General features: G+C 56.5%; 1 protein-coding gene across 2 annotated transcripts; it reads right to left on the reverse strand.

Annotated features, from left to right (window-relative positions):
• Positions 1-3,297: 3,297 nt before the first annotated feature.
• Positions 3,298-22,493, reverse strand: LMNA (lamin A/C). 2 transcript variants are annotated; one of them, XM_055583995.1, is made up of 13 exons: positions 21,897-22,493; positions 10,284-10,440; positions 8,842-8,967; positions 8,388-8,558; positions 8,060-8,185; positions 7,089-7,309; positions 6,772-6,994; positions 6,259-6,366; positions 6,033-6,152; positions 5,557-5,646; positions 4,517-4,789; positions 4,209-4,231; positions 3,298-3,621 (listed from the first exon to the last, which is right to left on the reverse strand). In XM_055583995.1, the coding sequence occupies exons 1-13, from the start codon at positions 22,250-22,252 to the stop codon at positions 3,321-3,323; spliced, it is 2,295 nt and encodes a 764-aa protein (XP_055439970.1). In that variant the 5' UTR covers positions 22,253-22,493; the 3' UTR covers positions 3,298-3,320. The 2 variants fall into 2 exon arrangements, with proteins under 2 accessions (XP_055439970.1, XP_055439969.1); XM_055583994.1 differs by having other exon boundaries at positions 3,298-4,231; positions 21,897-22,491.
• Between the last annotated feature and the right edge of the window lie 1,357 nt (positions 22,494-23,850).

Genomic DNA, 23,850 nt, shown 5'->3' on the forward strand with positions numbered 1-23,850 from the left:
TAAGATTCCGTGCTAAGAAACTACCTGAAATATTTACAGAAAAGGGATTCACTGCTGCATTATTTACAATCATAAAATTAAGAATTAATATAAATGTCCAGAGGGGGTGGTTAAATGAAGTGTTGTATATTCATTCAGCCACTAAAAATGGCTGCAAAATATCTGCAAAACATATGACTTTATAGCTGCAGATAGATAAAATTGAGAGAAAAATCTTTCTCCCTTAAGAACTGATATGAGAAAGATAATCCTGCCAATAGAAAGATGAGCAAAAGGGATAGAAATATGTTATTCACACCAGAAGAAAAGTAAATAACCAAAGTATGTGGATGGAAAAAAATTTTCAACTTCTCTTCAAAGAAATGCAATCTGAAACATTAATGAACTGCAATTGTTTTCCTAACAGGATGGCAAAGATTAAAAAAGACAAAAATCCTGGTGTTGGGAAGAGATTGGGGGCAAAGTGGGCTCTGCTGCAGGTGAGAATGGTAAGGACCCATTTCTCTGGATAACACATAGCCTTTATAACATGTATACCTTTGATTCAGCTAGTTCCCTTCTTGGAATTTATTTCCTCGAAATGCCCAGAGATGTGTGCAAAGATACCTGTTCCAGGACACATTATTTATTAGAACCAGGAGAAAACTGTAAATATATGTATATAAGTTGAAAAAAAAAATGCTTGAAGGCCTCCCCCCATGGTATTCATAGAGGTTATCTCTGAGTAGTGGCAGTATAGATGGTTATTATTTTTTTTCTTGTTCTACCTTCTCTGTAATGATGAAGTATTACTTTAGTTAGTGTCTGTTAATGAAAGTTGCTCAGTCGTGTCCGACTCATTGTGACCCCATGGACAGTAGCCGCTAGGCTCCTCTGTCCATGGAATTCTCCAGGCAAGAATACTGGAGTGGGTAGCCATTCCCTTCTCCAGGGGGATCTTCCCAACCCAAGGATCGAACTCAGGTCTCCTGTATTGCAGGCAGCTTCTTTACCATCTGAGCCACCAGGGAAGCCCCAAGTATTGCTTACACGATAGGAAAAGAGTCAATGCTGTTTAAAAATAACCCATATGGGGGACTTCGCTGGTGGTCCAGTGGCTAAGACTCTGTGCTCTCAGTGACAGGGGGCCCAGGTTCAATCCCTGGTCAGGGAACTAGATCCCACACGTGGCAGCTAAGACCTGGCACAGCTAAATAAGTTAATTAAAATAATGTATAAATTAACTTAGAAAATGAAAATAATCCTTATAAACTTTGAAATAACATTGGAAAGTGCTGACGCATGTCAACTGAGTAAAGCAGAATTAAAGTTTAAACCACAATGAGGTCTTAACTATGTGAAGTGTATGTTCAGGGGGAAAAACTAATGTGAAGGAAAATCCATCAGGGGGTTGCCTCTGGGTGACTGAAAAGGGATGATTTCTTTTTTCTTTTCGCAATTACTTGTGTTTTCCGTTTTACTACAGAGTATGTGTTACATATTAACTGCTGCTGCTGCTAAGTCGCTTCAGTCGACTCTGTGCGACCCCATGGACGGCAGCCCACCAGGCTCCCCCTTCCCTGGGATTCTCCAGGCAATAACACTGGAGTGGGTTGCCATTTCCTTCTCCAATGCATGAAATTGAAAAGTGAAAGTTAAGTCGCTCAGTCGTGTCCGACCGACTCTTAGCGACCCCATGGACTGCAGCCCAGCAGGTTCCTCCATCCATGGGATTTTCCAGGCAAGAGTACTGGAGTAGGGTGCCACTGCCTTCTCTGTACATGTTAACAAGGACCAAATCGTTAATAGTCATGTGCGGTCGTCTGAGAGTCACATGAGGTAACCACGTGTGACGCACCCGCTGGGCGGACTTGGAGCTACCAATTCGCCTGCGCGGTCAGCTTGCCCCAGGTTTCGTGGACCTGCCTTACCCTCTGCCTCGCTCAAGAGCAGGGACGCTGCCTGCTAGCCCGGCTCTCAGTGCTTCCTGCGCGGAGCCCCCCAGTGTTCAACTGCCGTGAGCGGGGCTCTGGCGCCCCCAGGTGTCACGTCTGGGAAGCCCATATGGACGGTCCCATTTAGAAAAGACGGAACTCCATTGACGCCCAAATCCCATATTCCCTGGGACCCCCAAGTCCTTGCCTGGGACTGAGAGAGAAAGGATTTCCTTCTTCAGAACCACCCTCCCCAGAAAAGGACCGCTTCCTCAAGTCCATGCACAATCCTCTCTGCATCCCTTTCCCGGAGGCACCTGGCTTGAGCCCCTAGGGAAGCAGGACTTTCCAGCAGGACTTCAGAGGTTTTTCTCATCTCATTCATTTTGCTTTCTCCAGTTCTTTTTCCCACAGTCCCAGGCATGCTCTTTTTCTCACTAACTTTTGACTGCAGGCTCAACTCATCTGCCCCAGGAAATGTAAACTTACATTTTATCATCACTTTTTTTTTTTTTTTTTCCAGAAGGGGAGCATAATGTCACAGAAGCAGGGGTCTGCAGCCAGGACCCTGGGTTCTCTCTGCCATCTAGTAGCTGTGTGGTCGTGTCAAGTTAACTCTGAGCCCGCATTTCCAGGGACAAGACAGCATGAGGGTCAAATGAAATAGCGCAGAGATGCTTTGGAACCTATAAAAGGCCAGAGGAGGGTTGGTCCCTGTAGCTCATTTTCCCTGCTTGGGGTCTTTTCCCTCCATCTGGTTTCCTCATTCCCCTACATTAGAGGCCTCCCCCTGAGGCTCCTACTCCACCTGACCTGTCCCTTTGTCCCCAGCAGTCCACTGGAGTGTAAGATCCCTGAGAACCCTGAGTACACGGTCTTGTCTGTTTCCCTGTCTCCGAGCTGAGCACAGTCTGGCGCAGACGGACATTAACTGCCTGCTTGCAAAGTCAGACTGGCCCCTTTCTGGCCAACTCCCTCCTCCCCATCTGTCCTTGCCCTGGGGTCCTGAGACGTCACCCCCCTCAGACTGGGTCTGTATCATCATGTGTCTCAGTATTCATGCTGAGCTCAGGGTCCAGCACGAAGAAGGTTCTCGCTAAGTGCTGGCTGGTTGAAGGAAGTCAGGAAGGAAATGCTTGCCCTCAGGCTCTGCCTCTCTGCGACTCGTGGAGAGAGCCCCGCCTTGGGTGGGCAATGCTCATGTCAGAGTGTCTCCCCAGCAGCCACTGCTGGGTGCCCAGCTGTGCACCTGAAGCTCTCCAGTCTTTGTCTCCCCAGGGGAGGCTGGGCAGCGTAAGGATGCAGGTAACCGAGTGACATGTGTATGGGACCCTCAGAAAACACACAAGGACACCCACCAACAAAGACACCACGGCAGCCAGGGATAGAAACAACTAGTGTATTGATTCAGGGAGGAGAGAAGGGGTGCAGATGGGAAACGGGAGGCAAGGGGCTCCTTAGTGTTTGCTGAAACCCGCTGCCGCAAGCCCTCCACACTTCCTTGCCTTCCTCCCCTTCGGTGGGGCCCCAGCAGGCTCTCCCCTTTCCTAGTAGGCCTCCATCTCCCTCCTCCCCTACACCCACGTGACCTTGACCGACCTTCAGTGACTGGGTAGAACCCACCCCTGGCTCTAAAGCTAGGTGAAGGCAGGCTCCAACTAACCTTTCTTCCCCCTCCTCTACCTCCTGCCTCATTCCCATCTCTTGTCTAAATAACATACAGAAGAAGCAAACGCAGCTGGGACCTGGGAGAATCGAGTCACCCCGGGGTTGGGGAGAGGAGGGGACGGGGCGGGCAGGCGGAGGAGCCTCTGCCAGGGGTCGTGGAACGATGGGGGCCGGCCCAGGGGTGAGGCTCAGCCCTCCTCCCTTGGAGGCTGGCGGAGCAGACTCCACACCTGCCTCTCAGGCACCATGTCACGGGGTCCCCGGGATGGGGGTGGTGGGCAGGGCAGAAAAGCAGAAACGAGGCTTTGTAAAAGCAGCCCCTCTTCTCGGCTCCCTCTTTGGTTTTAAGGCAGATGCGGAGTTTCTCGGAGGCAGGGAGAAAAGGGGGGGAATTGAGATAGATGCGCGCATTTTTTTTTTTGGCTTATGTTTTTCCTTCGGTATAAAACCACTGTAGAAAATAACTTCTCTTAGAAAAACAAAAAACAAAACATAGAAGAAAAAACAAAGGGGTATTTTTCTTTGGCTTCGAACCCCTTCCCGTGAGGTGCAGGGCAGGGGTGGGCATGAGGTGAGGAAGAAGCGTGGGCCTCCGCCCCCACCCCTGCCTGGCAGGTCCCAGGTTACATGATGCTGCAGTTCTGGGGGCTCTAAGAGAGAAGAGAGACAGGGAGAGGTGTGAGTGGCAGTGCTGGGCCGAACCCTCCCTTCCCCTCTTAACCCAGCCCCGCCCCTGCCCTCCAATCTGGGGCTCAGACAGGAGGGGCAGGACGCAGGAGCGGCAACCCTCTAGGATCTCGGGCTGCGGGGAGGAGGCTCCCACTCCCCCGGGCTGCGGAAGAGAAGGCTCTCCCTCCCACAGGGCAGCCTGGCCCTAACCCTGGAGGACTAGGGTCCTCTGCCCACCGGGGCTTGGAGACAGAGGGCTGACTCACCTGGGTTCGGGGTCTGGAGTTGCCCAGGAGGTAGGAGCGGGTGACCAGGCTGTCCCCGAAGCTGCCACCCCCACTGCCCCCCACACTTCGGTAGCTGCGAGTGACTGTGACGCTGGAGGCGGAGGAGCCAGAGGAGATGGATCCGCCCACCTGGGCTCCCGAGCCGCTGGCAGACGCCTTGTCTGCGGGCTGCCCGCAAGTCCCGCACAGCACGGTGCGCGAGCGCAGGTTGTACTCGGCGGGGTCCCCCGAGCCGCTGCCTGCGTGGGAGCCCTGAGGAGGGAGACAAGGCTCAGGCCGGACGGCGAGTCTGGGACTGACCGCTCAGGCCCAACACCCAGGCTCCGCGCTCCGGCAGGGTCCAGGCAGAAAGGTGGGCTTCTGCGCTTAAGTAACCTAACTGGTGGGTGGGGGGGCCTGGGCTGGGAAGAGGGGAAGGGAAGGACATGACAGGGGGAAGGGTCAGGAAGACTTGGGGACAGGCAGGAAACGGGAGCTGGGGCTTTGACTCTTGTCTTAGCTACTCTAAGCTTCAGAGGGAAACGAGAGAGAGTGAGCAAGCTTGTAGAGCGGCAGGCATGCAAAATTAACTGGGGAGGAGGGTAGGTGAGAGAGACCCTTCTCCCAGGAAAAATGGGGAAAATGAGAGGCCATGCATGTGACCAGGAGGGGGAGGAGACAAGAAAGGAGATGCATGCAACAGAAGTGGGGGGAGAGAGGCAGGGCTGCGCGCCCCACGTCTGTCCTCCCTTCCCCGCCCAGGGGGATAAATCCGGACTCTTGTCCACCGCTCCCATGGGAAGACTCATTGGCATCAGAAGTTCCCACTCCCTTCCTTACCAGAGTAGGGCACCCAGACACCTGGGTTCCCTGTTCAAGGTATAGGGAGGAGAGAGAAGAAAAGCCAGGGCAGCGAGTGAAGTTCCAAAATGTTCTTTAATGAAAAGATTTTTTGGCAGGGGGAGGCCAGGGAGAGGGTGTCCCCAGGCCTGGCTGCGTGCCCTGGCGTGGGCTGGGCCTCAGCGGCGGCTGCCACTCACGTGGTGGTGATGGAGCAGATCGTCTCCATCCTCATCGTCGTCGTCCTCAACCACGGTCACTGAGCGCACCAGCTTGCGCATGGCCACCTCCTGCCGCGGACACAGGACACCGAGGGTTAGGGGCTGCGGGTCGGAGAAGGGGTGTGCAGCATGCCCACCCCAGCGGCCTCCAGGAGCCTGCTCGCGTTCTGCCCCCTGTCCCGGCTGCCACTTGCTCTGTCCTCCAAGGCGCTGGAGGTAAGAAACTTGTTTCTACTCCAGGGGCATGCGCAAGGTCTCTGGATAGGAGCGTGATCTGCCCTTAACCATGCTCACTGTCTAACCCCCACCCCTCCTGCTGCTAGGGGAGCTATCTCTGGGTGGAGAGTTTGGGGCCTGGGAGAAAGCGGCCCTGAACTGGGGTGGGGGCAGCTGCCTCCAACTCTGGCCGCGGGGGAGGCCTTGTCCAGTGAGAGGCCAGCCCGAAGCATACTCACTTCCCCAGTGGAGTTGATGAGAGCTGTACGCAGGCTGTTTCCGCAGCCCCAGGTGTTCTGAGCCTTCCACACCAAGTCAGTAGGGGGGCTGTGGGTGGCCCCAGCTCCTGCAGCCCAGATCTGGGGGAGGGAGAATTCAGTAGAGAAGGGTGCTCACGCTCCGGCACCCCCAGCCTCAGGCCAGCCCATCCCCACCCGAGGCCACCCCAAACACCCGGCCACTCACCGTCACCACCTGCCCAGCCTTCAGAGTGAACTTTGGTGGGAAGCGGTAGGTCAGCAGGGGGTCATCTCCATTCTGGCGCTTGATCTGCCAGTTGCCCATGGACTGGTCCTGCCCGGGAGGGAAGGGGCAGGTGAGAGAGGCTCCTTCAGGCTCTTAGAGGGTTTATCACCTTCTATTCCTCCCCTCACGGCTCTCCCCGCTCAAGGATAAATAACAGCTACATCTATAGGCACTTAGGCTGTACCAGACCTACTCAGTCCTTTCATCTTCCCAAGAACTCAAAAGTTAGGGACTATTGTTTATGCCTGTTCTGCAGATGACGATGCTAGGAGAGGTTAAATACATTGCCCAAGAAGGTCTCACTGCACTGATGAGTCCTGGGGCCAGGACTGGAACCGGAGTGTGGAGGAGATACCCACACTTGCCCTGGTCTGATGTGAGGAACAGCCCTCCCCGCAAACTCCATCCCTTCACCTTCCAGGTCTTCTCCCTAACCCGACCTGGGAGGCCTACCTCGTTGGACTTGTTGCGCAGGCGCACGAACTTGCCTTCCTCGTCCACCTCCTCCACGGCCACGCGCCCGCTGGTGCGAGCGTGCTGGGAGAAGCTGCTCCGGCTCTCGGTGGACTCCAGCTTGCGCTTTTTGGTGACGCTGCTCCCACTCTGTGTCTGGGACGAGTGGGAGGAGGCCCGGCCTCGGCTGCGCTGCGAGGTGGGGCTGGGGGACAGGCGAAGCCTGTGGAGGGGGAGGCAGAGTGAGGGGGCCTCGTCAAGGCGGGTGGCAGGCAGGCAGGAGGCAGCAGCCGCTCCCTGCCTCCCCCGGAGCCCACCTCTCCTCCTCGCCCTCCAGGAGCTTGCGGTAGGCGTGGATCTCCATGTCCAGGGCCAGCTTGATGTCCAGAAGCTCCTGGTACTCGTCCAGCTGCTGTTGCATCCTTGCCCGCATTTCTGCCATCTCCCGCTCCTTGTCTGCCAGCAGCCGCCGGCTGGTGTCGCGTTCACGGGCCAGCGAGTCCTCCAGGTCCCGCAGCTTCGCTTCCTTAGCTGCCAGCTGGTTGAGGGGGAATGGGGGTCTGGTGAGCTCTGAAGGTCCCCGAGTATGGAGAGGTAAGGGAAAGGGGTAGGAGCACCCCCCTGGGCACACACCACCCCCACCACCCCTGTCTTCAGGTTCCCATCAGAGCCTTTCATGGGCTCTAATGTGGCTGTGGCTGGCTGGCAACTGGGGAGTCCTTCTCAACATCCGACTGAAATCTCTTAATTTGAGGCTAGAACCTATCTCCTCTGCCACAAATGGCACAGCCAGCTACAATATTGACGCTGTTAACACCTCACTATGCCTGCAACGCAGGAGACCCCGGTTCAGTCCTTGGGTCGGGAAGATTCCCCTGGAGAAGGGAATGGCTACCCGTTCTCCAGTATTCTTGCCTGGGAAACCCCATGGACAGAGGAGCCTGGCAGGCTACAATCCGTGGGGTCGCAGAGAGTCAAACATGACTGAGTAACATTTTCACTCTTTTCTTTTTCACTTTTAACACCTCACGCTGAGTCTTGTGGCAGATCTAAGAGTTAGGGAGGACAGGAATGATCTCCATATTCAAATGGGAAAAACCTAGGCTCTGAGAAGTGAAGGTCAAGCAGGTAGATATCAAGAGATAAGAGATAGTCCTGGACCAGCAAACAGGTCATGTGACTCCAAATCCCGGGCTTCTTACTCAGTCTGCGCCCTCCCCTATGGGGAGGGGAGGGGAGGGGCGGTGGGGGCGGGGGCAAGGGGGAGGCGGGGGAGGCGGGGCAGCACCTGCTTCTGGAGCTGGCTGAGCTGGGCCGAGAGGCTGTCGATGCGGATGCGGGACTGCTGCAGCTCCTCGTGGGCGGCCCCCACCAGGTTGCTGTTCCTCTCCGCGGACTGCCTGGCATTATCCAGCTGGCAGGGAGGACACAGGGTTAGAGCTGCAGGGACCGACCAGGAAGGAGGCAGGGACCCGAGAAGGACATCGCTGCTGCAGCCCGAGGTCTGGGGCAATCTGGGCCCCCATCCGCCTGATCTCCCACAGGACATCTCGGGGAGGGCAGTGGGGAGGGCTGCTGGGGACAGAGGCAGCACGGGAACCCGGGAGAAGGAGCACCTTGGCCGAATAGGTCTTCTCCAGTTCCTTCTTGTACTGCTCCACCTGGTCCTCATGCTGGGCCCGCAGCTCCTGCAGGGCATCCGCCAGCCGGCTCTCAAACTCTCGCTGCTTCCCATTGTCAATCTCCACCAGGCGCGTCTCGTGGCGGCGTTTGGTCTCACGGAGCTCCTGGAAGGGGTGGACCCAGAGACCAAAGTCAGAACTAGTCCTTTGAGGATGAGGCCCAAGAGGCTGAGCTCCCAACCCAATCCCAACGCGGAACAAAGTCACTGTGAGCTCCACTCTAACCTGGGGGCTGGCCACCACTCCCCCCAGCCCTCACCCCGACTCCCCATCACTAGTACAAGCCAGCCTGGCAGGGGAGCTCTGCACACAGCTGATACCCCAGCCCAGCTCTGACATCTTTCAGCACCCAGCCCCAGTCCTCCGATCTGCAGGACACAGTTCCCACCTCGCTGTAGATGTTCTTCTGGAAGTCCAGCTCCTCCTTCAGGGTCTGCAGCCGGTTCTCAGCATCCACTCGTCGCAGCATCTCATCCTGAAGTTGCTTCTTGGCCTCGCCCAGGGCTGCCTCGAGCTGAGAGGAAGAGGACAGAGGTCAGGGAGAGGGGTCATAGGACACCAGAGCTGGAAGGAAGCTGAGAAGGGGGTCATGTCCAGCACCTCCCTTTATATGTGGAGAAACAGGCCTAAGGGAGCAAGAGCCTTGGTTGCCCACAGAGGTGATAATGCATCTACTCCTTCGCAGTAATGACCTTGGATGGTTGCTGTGCTAATGAAAATATAGATAGTGCCTCCTGTCTCTATAGCTGTTATTTTGCTATAGCCACGGAAATATGCCCAGAGTACAGAAGGAACATGAGGGAAGGGACCAAAGTGTGCCTGGGGTGGTAGCGGGGGGCCTGTAGGAAGGCCTCCAGAGTCTGAGATCTGAAGGACAGGCAAGTGGGCAGACAGGAGCAAGTGCAAGGGCGCAGAGGTACGAAAGCACACGCATGCACTTCAGGCTCTTCGGAAGGCTCAGTACTGCTGAAGCCGAAGGATGGGGCCCTGGGGGCAGAGTGACGGCAGAGGTGGCTGGGCTGGAAGGCGGGGCTGGGCCATGGATCCATGGATCGCACCCTCACTGCCATGAAAAGATCCTCTGAAGCTTGAGTAGGGGTGCACCTTTCTTAGATCTTCATCTTAGAAAGCATAAGCTGGGCAGTGCAGCTGGGAAGGGCTGGGGGCAGGGCCTGGGAGGAGAATGGCCCAGCCTCGATTTTCTGGCCAAACTGCTGGCTTCTGGTCTCTCCACAGTGTACTATGGTGGCAAGGCCTAGCAGGGAAGAGAGCCCTGGACAGAGGCTTGGTGGCTGACTCTAGTCCTGACCTTGCTCTGAGCAGATGTGGCGGTGAGACTGGGAACAAGCCTGCTTCTTTGATTCTGTTCCCTAGCTTTTAACATGAGACTAGAAGCTGGAATGGAGAGCAAAGTGTTTGAAAGTAAAGACCATCGTATACATTAAAAACATATGTCCATATATGATCAACCATCAGCTCCCAACTAGGGCTCTGTGGACAGTCTACACTCTTCTCTGATCTTCCAGAGAGGTCACGGCTGTCTATAGCAAGGCCAGACGGGAGGGATCCAGGGCCAGGCACAATTCATTTCAAAGTTAGATGGAAATGGCTTGTGGATTCTTTTAAATTCATGGTGCTAGACACCGTGGGCAGCAAAGGAGGAAGCACTGTGGTCTGAATGGATGCAGCAATGCTAGGGCACAGGAATGGCTCTGATGCTGTGGGACAGGACAGACCAGGCGCCTCCTGAGAATGCCTGGAGGGAGCAGTGAGTGTGCGTTTGTGCGGGGAGCAGGGACGAGTGTCAGCTGGGTCTTGGGTGGGCCTCACCTTGGCCACTTGCCCCCGCAGGTCATGCAGCTCGCCCTCCAGCGTGCGCTTCTCGCTGAGAGCAGTGCTCAGCGCGGCCTCCTTGGAGTTGAGCAGAGCCTCCAGGTCCTTGAGCCGGGCCTGGGCGGCCATCAGGTCTCCCTCCTTCTTGGAATTGCTAAAGAAGCCAGAGAAGAGTGGCTTTAAGAGAAGTCTGTATCCCTAGACAGAGTCAGGTCCCCCAGGGAGAGTGAGAAGTCCTGGGAGGTCAGCCACAGTACCTGGTTCTGCTATCCCCCAAGCTGCCAGGAGAGGGCAGCCTTGGGTCTGGTTTGCAGCTGCCCGCCTCTGGGGCTGGATTCCCACTTCTCCCAAGGCCCCCAAAACCCCTTTCCTGCTTCTCCACCCTTCCCATGACTCAGTGCTCAGGAACGTGCCTGGGGCCAAGGGCAAAGCTCGATCCCGTGAGATGAATGCTTTTCCCTCTCTCCCCTCCCATTCCTTCCCAAAGAGACAGAACCACCTTTGTCTCCTGCCCCTTCCCACATAGGGCCTTAACCTTCTCCCCCTGACTCCACCCACCTTCCATTCAGCCCAGCCTCCTCCTCTGCAGGGATCCAGACAGCCAGACTCCTAGCCCTGGGGTCTGAGTGTCCCTGACGCTTATCAGTTTGAGTGCTAAAAGTGTCAGTCACTTCCCCTAGTCCCTTTACACACCACGGACTGCTGGGAGGGAAAGTTTGGTTAAAGCTCAGGGAGACCTGGAATGAAGACTAGCAGGCATTGTATTGACCATTCCCTTTCTCAGACCCAGTCTGGGTCCCCTGATGGGGCAGAGCACAAGGGTTCCAGCCTTCCCTCTCTCTGGGCCTCATCAGAACCTATCGACCACAAGCCCAGCATCTGGCTCCAGATGTGACCCCAGGCCTCCAGGTCCATCTGGGCTCCAGCCTTGAACCTCCACACTCCTCAAACTGGGTAAAGCTTTAACTAGAACCAGTTCAAACAGGGAGTGGCCTCTGCCACCTTCCTTCCCTTTCCAGGCCCCTGATTATTTCTGCTGGATAGTGACCTGGAGAGATAGAGGGATTCTATTTTCTTAAAGACCTCTGGGGAACGCAAGAACTTCCCAGTTGGAATGATCCCTTCACTGCTGTGTGGGGAGAGAAAGCACTAGACCCAGGGAGTGGAAGGAAAGAGCCCAGGGGCCTAGTCCCAGCTGCCATCTGCGACTCATCAGACTTCAAGCATGAACCCACTTGGGCAGATGGAAAAAAAGAAAAGCAAATGTGGGCAGGGGGAGAAAGAAATCTATCCTGGAAAGGAGAGAAGTGGCCCTGCCAACATTTTTCTCCTGCCACCAAGCCCTCGGCTCCAGGCGCCCCAGCAATTCAGTGTGAAGAAGGATGAAGAAGGCCCAGCAGGAGAAGCTCTGGACGGAGGGCCCAAGACTGGGGCAGTGTGCTCTGCCACTAGCTTAGAAGTCTTCAATCAGGAGTCACCTCCCCTCCAACTGGGCTCCACTGTGAGAGGGAGAATGCCACCCAGACAGGCAGGGGAAGGACGTGAAGATCTCGGGGGAGCACCCCCAGCCTTGCTCTGTCCAGGCCTCTGGCCACATTTCAGAACAAGCTGTTTAGAGCAAGAGTGTCTGTCTCCTGTGAAAAGAGGCCCTTCCAGACCTGAAGGAGCTCTCCCCTCCTCCGTCTTAGCCAGAAAAGCTAAAAATAAAGTCAAAACCCAGCTCAGGTTTTGGCTGCCATCCGGCCCAGCCCCTGGCTGGGAGCACAGCCTCAACTTTCCATGACTTCAGAACTTTTCCGAAGCAGAGGCAGCTGCAGGGGGAGGAAAGAAGAAGAAGAAAAACCACTGGTAAAGTGAAGCGACACGGCAGACAAAGATTCCGAGCTCCTTGGGCCGACTCCAAGGCTGGCAGGGACTTCCCAGAACAGGCCTCCCTGCCCTGCAGGCTAATGGCTGGGAGGCTCTCAGAACTTAGAGAACTGGGAGGAGCTTCGCATAGGTTCGCCTTAACCCTCTCCTTTTACAGATGAGGAAACTGAGGCACGGAGGAGGAAGGTGAGTGACCCCATGTCAAACAAAGCATGCAGCTCCGGGGACCCAGGCAGAGTCACAGTCGATTCTGGCTGCTGATCAGGACTCCTCCCCCTGCTCCTCCTCCTACTCAGCCACAGGTCTAGAGAGAACCGAGCCGGCAGGAGACAGGGCTCCTGATCCAGCCAGCCCGAGCTGGGAGCAGCAGGACGGAGCACCATGACGCTTTCAGAAGACATCTCAAGGGTGTCTCTTCCCTAGTCCCGCCTCCACGGCCTCCTCAGATCCAGAGGAGAAACTTCAGAAGTTCTCCTTGGAAATACCTTTGCTGTGAGAGTGCCAGGCAGACGCTGACACAGGAAAATGTAGCTGCGTGGTCCCTGGCCTCGGGGGCTCACAGCCTGACAACTGCAGGATTTTGTCCTTCAATCTAGCCTCTTCAGTTAGGGCTGCTCCCAGAGGTGGGGTGGTACTAATACTAATACTATTAGACTAATATTAATACTAATAGACTAATACTAGTAATCATCTAAGGACAGCAAACAGAGCTGACTGTGTACCCGTTATGGTTGTTGTTCAGCCACCAAGTGGTGTCCGATTCTTTGCTCTTAAAGACTGTGTTAACTGAATCGCCTCAGCTTCCCCACTGAGACAGGTGCTAGTCCTAGGTGATGGAGGAAACAGGCTCAGAGAACTCTGCCCAGGGTGCCTCAGGGATCCTGCAGCAAGTCGGGAGCAGAGGTGTGAATGGGTGCTGGATGGCTTCCCCCCCCCCACCCCCGCCTGCCCTGCAAAGAAATTAAGGGGGTGATTTTCCTTCCCCTCCTGGAGACTCTGATTAGCATTTAAAAGAGTTGCAATGAAAGGACCCAGACACACCCCGCAGATGAGGGAAGCCACTTGAGCAGAGAGGGAAACAAGGAAGAGCCTTTGTGGTTTTCTCAGTCAGGCTCCGGGAGCTCCCCTCTGTGGGGAAGCAGCCGCTATCACCCATGGGCTTATGACTCAGACCTCAGGAGCCCTGTGGCCAGGGAGCCACACGCACCCCGCAAGAGACGGCTGGGGGTGGGGCACAGAAGCCAGCGCCTCCCCAACATCCTTATCAGTCTTGCCTGTCCACTAGCTCCAAATGACATTGCTTCCTTAGTCGGGGTCCCCGGCCCTAACAGGGACCCCAAGCAGACACCGGCTAGGCGTCCAGCCCAAGGGGCGGTGCTGCCTCTGCCCCAGTCCACTGGGGGCCAGCAATGGGAAAGTTGGGCACGTGCTGCCCCACAGTGGGCTGGCAGGAAGAACAGGGTAGGGCAGGCAAGGGGAGCTGGGAAGGGTGGGACCCAGGGGCTCCTCAGGTGACTCATCCTCCAGCAGACAATACCCGGGCAGGTGTCAGGAAATCCTCTAGTGCTCACAGGGGAGACCCTGGCTGTACCCACGTCCTGCCCAGGCCCCCGTGCCACGCCACAGGGAGCCCACTCTCTCCCTCCCATCCGCCAGGCTCCTCCAGCACTGGAGTGGGTTCATCCCAGTGGGCTCCTGAGACAAGAAGGGCTGGGCATCCTGTTTCTAAACTCTTCCCAGGCTGGCAAATCCGATCGCAGAAGGCGGGAAAAGTCGGGTGGGGCAGGGCAGGAGAGCAGAAAGGAAAAGGCTAAGGCCGACGCACGAGAGCTGGGAGCGGCCTTGCGTGCTCCCAGGCTGGGGCGCTATTAGGCTGGAGTGATAGGGGAGCCGGGCTTCAGGGCCACTGCAGGGCAGGACTCTAGGGGTTTCTTGGACGGGGGTGGGGGTGGGGGGAAGCAAGGCGCCTGGCGCAGTAAAGGGGCTGCGTGGGCACTGCGCCAGGCGCTGACCTGCCGACTGAGTCAGCCTCCTCAGCCCAGCTCGGATGCCAGATATGGAAGCCAGGGCGGCCACAGGCCTGTTTGGGCCCGGTTGCTGGGAGCAACTTGCTAGGCCATGAGGGAAAGGCCCCCATTTCCTCCGCTGCGCTGAGGAACACGAGGCGAGCAGAGACAGCAGGCTGGGGCTAAAAATAACCAGTGGGCGGGGCAGATGGCCACAGGGGCAGTGGAAGAGCCTGGCCAGTCCGCCCGGGCTCCCTCAGACCCGCCCCAGTCCCCTCGCTGACCACGCCCCAGGCTCACCAGCCCTCGGAGTTCCCCATCGACGGGCGGAGACGAGGGGGGAGGGGAGGCAGGAGCACCGAGATCCCGAGCCCCTGGCATTTCCTGCCTCACTAAAAACGGAGCCCCCTGTGGCTGGGCAGGGCAAAGCAGGGCTGGGTGTTCAGCAGTGAGTCCCAGCCCTCTCCTCTCCTGCCAGACGTCTAGACCTCTTCCCAGGCTGACTCCCTGCCAGGTGATGGGGTCTCTCCTGTGGCCACCCCACGCCGGGCCCCCTTGTTCCTACCACCCTTCCTTTTGTTCCAGCAACTCCTCCCACTGCAACGTATCCTTCCCTCCCTCCACCTGTCCAAATCCACACCTGCCTCCTTCGTTTGAGCCCTGCCTCAGCCCTGTGCCTCCAGACCCGGCCACACCTCTCTCTCCTCTTCCAAGTCCGCTCAGCCGTTGTTTTACCTGCTGGTTTATTCTCTTTCCAGTTATAAGTGTGTCTCGGGGCTTTTTCTGTTTGTCCCCAAATGCCCTGAGGCCAGAAGATTCATATGTTCAAGGTTTCTAAGGGGGAACTTCCTTCTGGAAGAATTCCTGCCCTTTTACAGGTGGGGAAACTGAGGCCTGCAGAAGAGTAGGCTCAGACTCTAAAACCCTGCCCACCCGGTCACCTGAGGACACTCGGAGCAGATGGAGACCGGCTCAGAAAATGGCATGACGTGTGCAGGGTGCGCAGAAAGTAGGTAGAAACACCCAGGAAGAGAGCCCGGGAGACACTTGGGCTTCTGCTCCATGGCCAGGAGTCACCCTAGGACCCAAGTGATGACACACAGGCCTAGCGAAAGAGCCCTCAAACATCAGCTACGCCACAGCTGTGTGTGGAGCCACGAGGTTCCGCAGTTCCCTCTCCCAAAAGGAACCACTGTTGGGTTTCTCGGCTGGTCTGTGGGCCTGCCATCGCTCTCAGGTATGGGCAGGATGTGGAAGGACTGGGACATTCGGTTCCGCACTCTGGCTTTCAAGGCACCAGCTCTCTCTGGAAAGGAGACCTTAAGGAGAGGAACTGAGAGGGGCAGGTGTTCTAGGGACTGAGAAGCCCCTTGAACCTTCCCCAGATGCCACCCTGTGCAAGGTCTGAATGTCTTACACCTGGAAAGTACACGGGAGGATCCCAGTACGGACCCCCGACCCTCCCACCCAGGCACATCACCCACAGCAGGCATGGCTCTGCTTCCCCACGCCTCCCTTGGGCGTGACACCCACCACATATGCTCAGGGTCCGAGGGCCCTCGGATCCCTTTCCAGAGCCTCTAGGCTCCCAGCTGTCCTCACCCCAGACAAAGCCAGCTCTTAATTCCAAGCAAAGGGAGGGTTGGGATGGGGGAACTGGCTGGTGCTGAGAAGGGGGACAGGAGGCCTGTTGACATGTTCAGACGCAACTCCAGCAGAGTTGCTGGGCCTGGCGCAGGGCCAGCCCTGAGTCACAGCTGCTGGGTGTATCAACGTGGCATTGTGCAGCAGCGGGAGAGGCCTGCAGTCAAAGGTCGGTGCGCTGGGGTCCTGGACAACAGGCGGCAGGCTTCCTGACTAACCGCTCCCTCCTGCCAAACTCCACTTTCCTTCTTCCTGGCCTGTCTCTCCAGAAATCATTCCTGTGTTGTCATAAAAATGCAGGCCAAGGCCTGGAACAGACCAAAAGAAGTCGGGGCCTGGAGGGGAGAAGGATGGCCTAGGAAGAGGTAGGAGGTCCTGGGTATGGGAGGGAGGGAGGCCACTGGCCAACAGGCGGGACATGTAGGGGATCCCTACAAGAAAGCGATTCAGTTGTCCCTTCTTAGGATGTATTAACCTTCCATCTGGTGGCTCGCGGTTATTAACCCTGACAACAGCAGGGAGAAGGTGGGAGCCGCACCCCAAGATGGAGAAAGGAAGTTGGGGAGGACCTAGCAGTTCTGGTCGCGCTGCATTCCAGCTCCAGCCTTGGAAGATGCAACGCTGTCTCCCAGCCAGCAGAGGGTGGCAGCGTCATCAGAGCTTCGGGAGGAGGAAGGGGGGGTGCCTTGGCAATCCCAAACATCCCCCTCTGAACTGCCAGGGACTGTGCTCCTGGAAATCAAGGGTCTCTTACTTCCCTGAGCCAGTCCCGAAAGGGATTCCTGTATTGTTCCCCTCCATCCGTCCCCCATCTGATTCAGATCCTCCTCCTTCTTCCTGCCACTCAGAAAAGTAGTTTTCAAAAAAGGCCGTCCCTCAGTCTTTCTTTCTCTGACTGGACAATTCAGGGTCTCCCGTCCACTCTCTACTCTGCCCTCTACCGTGACTCAGCTCCTCTGCTGGGCCTGGGATTTCGGCCAGAATTATTCCTGGTTTCAACAGGCAGGATTCAGGCTTCCTCACAAAAGGACAGGGGAGCATGGCCCCCTACTCTGCCCCACCTCCTTCCCAAACTATCCCCTTCCTTGAGTGTTAAGGGACAAGACCTCCTCACAGCCCAGCCTCAGGCTGGGGGAGCCAGAATGGGGCAGGAAGAGTAGAAGGTGGGCAGTTCAAGGTCACCCTGCACCTCCCTCTGATTCCGGCCCGTGCTGTCTAATCCCGGCCAGCACTAAGGTAAGAGTCCTGCCTGCCCCGGAGCCTCCGCTTCTTCTCCAGCACAGGTCCATGGGACCCTCCTGCATGGTACAGCCTCAAGGGCGGTATGCTCAAAATATAGTGTCCTTTCCTACTAGTAATAAAAACAAAGTCTAAGCCAAGAGTGTAATGTCATAATAATTACCTGTTTTTCACAAACTTTCTTGGAAAAAGAGAGGAGGGTGTTAGTACTTTTAATTCCACAGCTTGTGGGAAATATTTCTATTGAGAATAGCATTGGCTATTAACTATTTTCACATTAATGATATCTGATTTTTATATGCATAGCTTGGTATTTTATAGAACTGTTTTCGCACTTTGTGGGTCATGGTACTACTTTGGAACTGGAGGCATCTCTGGAGATCTTCTGCCCTAACCCCTTTCTTTTACAGCTAGGGAAATCCAGAGGTGGAGGGTGATTTCTTCAAGGTCACACAGCAGTTCAGAGGCAGGGCTAAGCCTGGAACTAAGGACACCGAAGGCCAGGGCTATTTTCACTGCTTCACACTACCTGTCAATTTGTTGGTAGATCACCTTGCCTTTTGTTAAGTGATAGGAGACCCTGCACCCTCCCCCACAGAACCTCTTTCCCCGGCATCTCCAAGAATATTAGAGCTTAGCCTGTGTCATCTTCAGTTCAGGAGCGGGGGTTCGAGGGGCCAGGGAGGTAAGAATGGAATGAACTGCCCTGGACCTCTGGGCCAGACCTGGTCCTGGCTGTTGGAGCTGCTAAAGGTGGTCAGGGGCTGGGGAGGAGGGAGACTGGAGGGTGGGGGGAGGAGGGCACAGGGGAGCAGGGGGCACAGTGGGTAGGTAGGTAAAGCCATCTCCTCCCAGTTGTCCCCCTAGCTGTCCCTGCCTTCAGCCCTGACACTGAGCTACTGAATCACTGGGGGTGGGCCTGGGAGTGCAGACAATGGGCACATTCCGTGCAAGAGTAAGCCTCAGATCCCTGGAGGCCAGGGGATGTGCCAGGGACGGGGCATCAATCTTGGGAATGCCGTCAGGACCTTAGCAGGAATTACAGTCTTTCTTGTTTCTCTTGGTCTCCTCAAGCACTTACAGCTCAGCCCCTGGGGTTAATTGTACTTTCTTCTTTCCATTTGAATAAGAATGTGGACTTCAGGGTGAGGGGTAGCGTGGAGAAATGACAACAGGAGCACGCGCAGCATCCTCAAAGGCCTCCATCCCCGCTATCCTTACATATCTGCCAAAGGGCACACTTTCTTACACATCCGGGAGGCAATTCCCATGACAAGTCCCAAGACAGTCTCAAGACAGGAGTTACCAGCCTCTCACAGCTCATGATTCAGGGCCTGGAAGGGTCCTGGGTCTTTCCAGGTATGGGCTGTGGCAAAGGCTGTTGATCAAGTGATAACAGGGCCTGCAGGACGGCAGAACATTAAGGCAACCCTGGCCTCAGAGCAGAATCTCCAGAGTGCAGGGGTGCACTTCAGTCACCCCAACCCTCCTTCCACATCCTCCAACCTGTCCCGAAGCTAGAGAAGTGAGGTGTAATGGTGCGTGTGTGCATGCTAAGTCACTTCTGTCGTGTCCAACTCTGTGCAGCCTTATGGACTGTAGCCCCCAGGCTCCTCTGTCCATGGGGATTCTCCAGGCAAGAATACTGGAGTGGGTTGCCATGCCCTCCTCCAGGGGATCTTCCCGACCCAGGAATCGAACTCCCATCTCTTAGGTCTCCCACATTGGCAGGCGAATCCTTTACCACTAGTTAACGGTAGGAGCACTCAAAATGAGAGTCAGAAGACGCGTGCTCAAGTCCGGGCCTGTCACTCATTGGCTGTGTGACATGGGACAAGCCTTCACACCTCTCTGGTTTTCCCTGTTCTTATCCTGATGAGAGCTTGGAAGAACCTAGGGCTGCAGGTCCCCGCGTGTCCTGACTGAGGCCATCATGTAAGGCGGGCAATTCAGGAAGTTGTCGGGCACCCAAGGCCTTGTTCGGGGGGAAGGGATGCTTCTGCTTTGTGGGTCTGGGATCTCCTCACTTCTGACTCAGCCTTCCTCTACCAGTTCCGTTTGGGAAGACACAGACCCTGCCACCAACCCGCAGCCCAAGCCCGTAACTCTGGACCCTGCTCTAGAACTACCTGTGCGCACAGTCTGTCAGGAGCCCCGGTTCCAGACCACCAACTAAGGAAGGAGGCAGAAAAGGATCCCAGGATGCAGTGGGGAGCGGGGAGCAGGGATGCAGACACTCAGGCCCCCACCCCTCCCTGTAAGACATCTGCTGTCTCCACCCTGTCTCTTGCAAAGCCACTGGGGTGGGAGGGAGGGGGGCAGTATCTGAGTCATCCACCCAGCTGTCCTGACTGGGATGGGGCCTAGCTCCAAGCCTCGACCCCAGGCCGGCCTTTCCTGATGCTTTTAACCTCCTCTTTCTTCCTGCGAGTAGGTGTTCAAAACCCCTGGGCTCCAGAATAAAGGATGTGAGTCTATGTTTGTGGGCAGGAGCAGTGTTTCTGCTTGGAGCCTGTAACCCAGCCTGATGAGAGGGGGCCCCAAAGCCCTGGGTGTGGTCAAGGTACCCAGGCTGGGCCAGGGATCACCACAAGATCTTACAGACAGCTCTGCATCCCAACCCAAAGCCTGGCCCTGAACTCTGAGCTCTAATTAAACATTAAACCAGACAACACCTTCTCTCTAGGCTTTAGTGGGAGGAGTTAGGACAATGCCTTTCTTCCTCTCCCAAATTCTTCATGCCATTCTTCACCTCACCCTGAGCAAAGCAGACACAAAAGGGAGCAAGAAATCCTTGCTCCTCCCACTGGGGACATAGAAGGGGACAGAAACCCCAATCTGAGCCCTCTTGGTCTCCACCCAGCCTCCTATCAGCCTAGGATCCAGGTGTACAAAACCACCCCACCTCTTCCGGAAGCCCAGCACCCTCAGCCAGGATCAGTGGGGGAGAGGAGAGGCAGGCAGCTAAATATAACAAGTACACACACCACCCCCGGCCCTGTCCCACGTGCGCGCACACCCGCCTGCTGTCCCAGACCGGGACAGCTGCACCAGCGGGCAGAGACAGACTGGCGTGGCTGGGTTAGCGAGAGACCATAGACTCCACTCTTTCTGTTCCCTGATCAACACCTTCCCCAGAAAAAGACCTGCTAAGAATGCCCTTGGCAGGGACCTGCAAGGTAGTAGTTTGGTAGCTGGGTAAACTAGTTTAGAACACTACTTCTCTGGGACTCCCCTAGCTTGCCTCTTATCTGCCCTGTTAACTAAGTTATTCATATCACCGGTGGACAATGACAGGAATGATCCCTTTCAACAGAAATAGTCACTCTGAGTTCCCTGGTGGCCTAATGGTTAGGATTCCTGGCTTTGGATCCCTGGTCTGATTGGGGAACTGACACCCACCAAGCCTGGGCTTGGGGGTGGCAGGTGGCGGGGAGAGTCACTGCCTGCCCACACCATTTCCACCTACTCTTCACTAGGGGATGATATATCTGCCACACCCACCGTGCCAGGGGCTGGGGGCTAGCGAAGGGGTATAAAGACTGGCAAATACACAGCGCTTCTGAGAAGAGCATGAGCCTGGAGAAGACAACGCAAAGGGGAAGAAGAGAAGACAAACCATTACAGCCTCAACCAGGGATCTCCAAGCACCTTTAGTGCTCTCTGGCTGAGGTCTTCACAGAAAACAAATCCGTGGGGAGCTGAAGAGGGCCTAAACTTCCCAGCTCCAAAGGCCTTTTTAGAAAAGAGGGAGGAGACTAGTAGGGTGCGGTAGGGTGGGGCAGGGATGGGTAAGGTAGGAGGGGCCTGAGCTTTCCAACGGCTGGATTTCAAAAATGTCACAGTATTCCAGTAGTTTAATACGGCAAAGAACAATAACAACAACAAAAAGTCCCAGTGGCTGAGAGGACAGGCCGGGGCAAAAGCTGCTAGGCTTGGCTGGGAAAATGAAAGTGGCTCACCCCAAGAAGGGAGGCAGGGAGGGACAGAGTCCATATCCTCCTCCGAAGACTCCAGGCAGAGGGTGAGGGTGTGGAGGTGGGGAAGGGGAGGCACAGACCTGGGCATACATAACACAACTTCCTGAGCCGGGAGCCTCTGCCCTCCGTCTCCCTCCCTCCCTTGCATTCCTGGGCCAAGCAGGCCAAGGGCTGTGGGAGCTGCGGGGGAGCGGCTCTCCTGGAGCTGATCGGTGGGCCTGTCAGAGTCCAGGGGAAGTTCCAGACATGCAGGGAGTAAAGGAGCACTTCAAAACTCTTAACAGGAACCCGGGAAAGGGTTGGGCAGTGGGGACCATCGCCGTGCCCCTGCAGGGGGAAAAGGGGGGCACCCGGCTTTGGTGGCCTCTCTCTGGCACCACTGGACATCTCCCAGCCTAGGAGCTCTGTTTTAGTGGGAGTCATGTCTCCAGAGCCAGGCTGGGCAAAGTTGGCACGGTGCCAAGGCTGCCAGGAAAGTTCCAACAGGACCCCTTCACCCACTCCTAAGTGTCTTGGGTGCCTAGATGTCTTAGACCTGGCAAGGCCAGTTCGGCTTTGCTCAAGGCCCTCTCCCAGGCCCCAAATGACTAGCAAATCCCACCCTGACAGAATGTGGGCCTGCCACCAGCTCCTACTTGGCCCTGATGAACCCCGCCATTCCTTATATACCCCACCCTCCCCCGGAGACCTCTCCCTTCTCAGTCCTGTCTTGACAATTTCCCTTGGCACTGCCAGGCACTCGCTGGGGGCAGTTCCGGGAGGGAGGAAACTACACGGGCAAAGTTATCAACCGCCTGGAGCCCGGGCAGGGGCGGCAGTCCGTCTGCCCTCGCTGCTCCTCCCGGCCCCACGCCGCCACCTGGGGCACTCACCGTGCCTTGAGCTCCTTGAACTCTTCTCGGACTTTGCTCAGCTCCAGCTGCAGGCGGGCGCGCTCCTTGGCCACCGAGTCGAGGGTCTTGCGGGCATCCCCCAGCTCGGCCTCGTAGGCGGCCTTTATGCCAGACACCTCGCGGCTGACCACCTCCTCAGACTCAGTGATGCGAAGGCGCAGACCTGCATTCTCCGTTTCCAGCGAGCGCACACGGTCGATGTAGACAGCCAAGCGGTCATTGAGCTCCTGTAGGTCTTCCTTCTCCTGCAGCCGGGTGATGCGGGTGGGTGACAGCGGGGTGGAGCTGGCCTGCGCCCCGCTGCGGGTGGCGCGCCGCTGGGACGGGGTCTCCATGAACGGCAGGGTGGCAGCGCTGCCCGAGGGGCAGAGGTCCCGGGAAGGACGCGGGGCTCAGGCCGAAGGACAGAGACTGCTGGGGTAGGAGCGCGCCGGCCGGCTGGCTCTCGGCTGGCTCCTGGCAGGCTTGTGGATCTGGGCCGGGCGCTGTCAGACCTCGGGATCAGGGCTGGCCGGTGTGGATGCGGAGCTCCCGCGAACACTCTGAGTCACCGGCTCCTGGGCAAAGGCTCTAATAGGTCTAGGGAATGGGAGGAGGGGCCACTCTCTTAAAGGGGCCGTCGCTTAACCACAGGGGTGGGAGAGGGAGGGGTGAGCAGGGGAGACGACTGCCCCGGGTAGGGCCCCACCCTCCCTCAGGCACCCCCACGTGTCTGGGGCTTCCCTGAAGCTCATCTCTAGGTCTCTACCTGCTCAGAGATCCAAGCTGAAAGCTTGCTCCCACTGCCTCTGGCCTTAGAGGGGGTAAAGAGCAGAGCCAAGGGGTGAGGCTGGGTGGGCAAAGGGCAGAGCCAAGGGGTGAGGCTGGGTGGGCAAAGGGCAGGGGGAAGAGGCGCAGTAGGCACAAAGCAAGGGAGGGCACCAGGCAGGCAGATCCAGGAAAGTGGGGGGAGGTTGAGGCTGGTGCCCATGAGGGTGACTCACTCTTCCACCACTGGCCCCCCTTTTCCTCCCCATAGTAATAGTCACCCCTACCGCCCCCCCTCCATGAGTGGGCAGTCCATTCAAAGCTGCATCTCAGTATGCCAGGGTGGGGTGGGGAAATATGCCTGGGTTCCCTGGGGTGGTTGGAGGGAGGGCTGCCACAAAGTTCTGGATCCTGAGTTCCTTATACACCCTCAAATTCAGGGTGGAGACCAGAGTTTGGGGTCATTCTTTTCCTATCTTCTGCCCCAGTTTAATCTCCTTTTGAAATCAACCATTGGATCTTAGACCCAAAGAACAACCCCCAGGCCCCAGAGGAGGTCAAGAATAGGACCCAAGTACTGCCCACCCCGTCCCCTTCCTTTGGACCCAAGCAGCCGGAAAAAGAGCCTGCCTGAGGTTCCTCCCAGCTTTGGTCCCTTTCTAGTCCTCAGCCCAGCCCAGCCCACCCCACCAACCCCAGGACTGTACTTATTTTTCTTTTCCAGGACTGTACTTATTTTAATGGATAATTTAAAACAGATACCAGAGCTGTGCATGCATTCATCACATTGCCAGGACACCAGGTCCCAAATTTTTGTGGTTCCCAAAGGGGCCTGAAAGGGGGAGCAGGGCTGGGGGCTGGACAGCCAATGTTGGGTCTCTATCCTGGTTTCAGCCAGAAAAGAGGGGGGGGTGATGGGGGTGGAGGCAGCAAAGACGCCCACAACCTTGCTGACTGCTGGGCCAGCGCTGCACTTATCTCCACATTCCTCTCTGGCCAGGTCTGCTTTGCCACTGGCTCTGGGGAGGGGCCAGGCCTTCTCACAAAACAGGATCATCCAAGTCCCTGAGCTTCCCCACCCCAGGCTCTGGAGCTTCATCCTCAGGACTCACAGGACACCCCTTTAATCAGCCTCCTACTCCCCTCTCCCATCCAGGCCCTGGCCCCACCAACCATCTCATCCTAA

Source organism: Bubalus kerabau, chromosome 6, assembly GCF_029407905.1.
Source record: "Bubalus kerabau isolate K-KA32 ecotype Philippines breed swamp buffalo chromosome 6, PCC_UOA_SB_1v2, whole genome shotgun sequence".
NCBI lineage: Eukaryota > Metazoa > Chordata > Mammalia > Artiodactyla > Bovidae > Bubalus > Bubalus kerabau.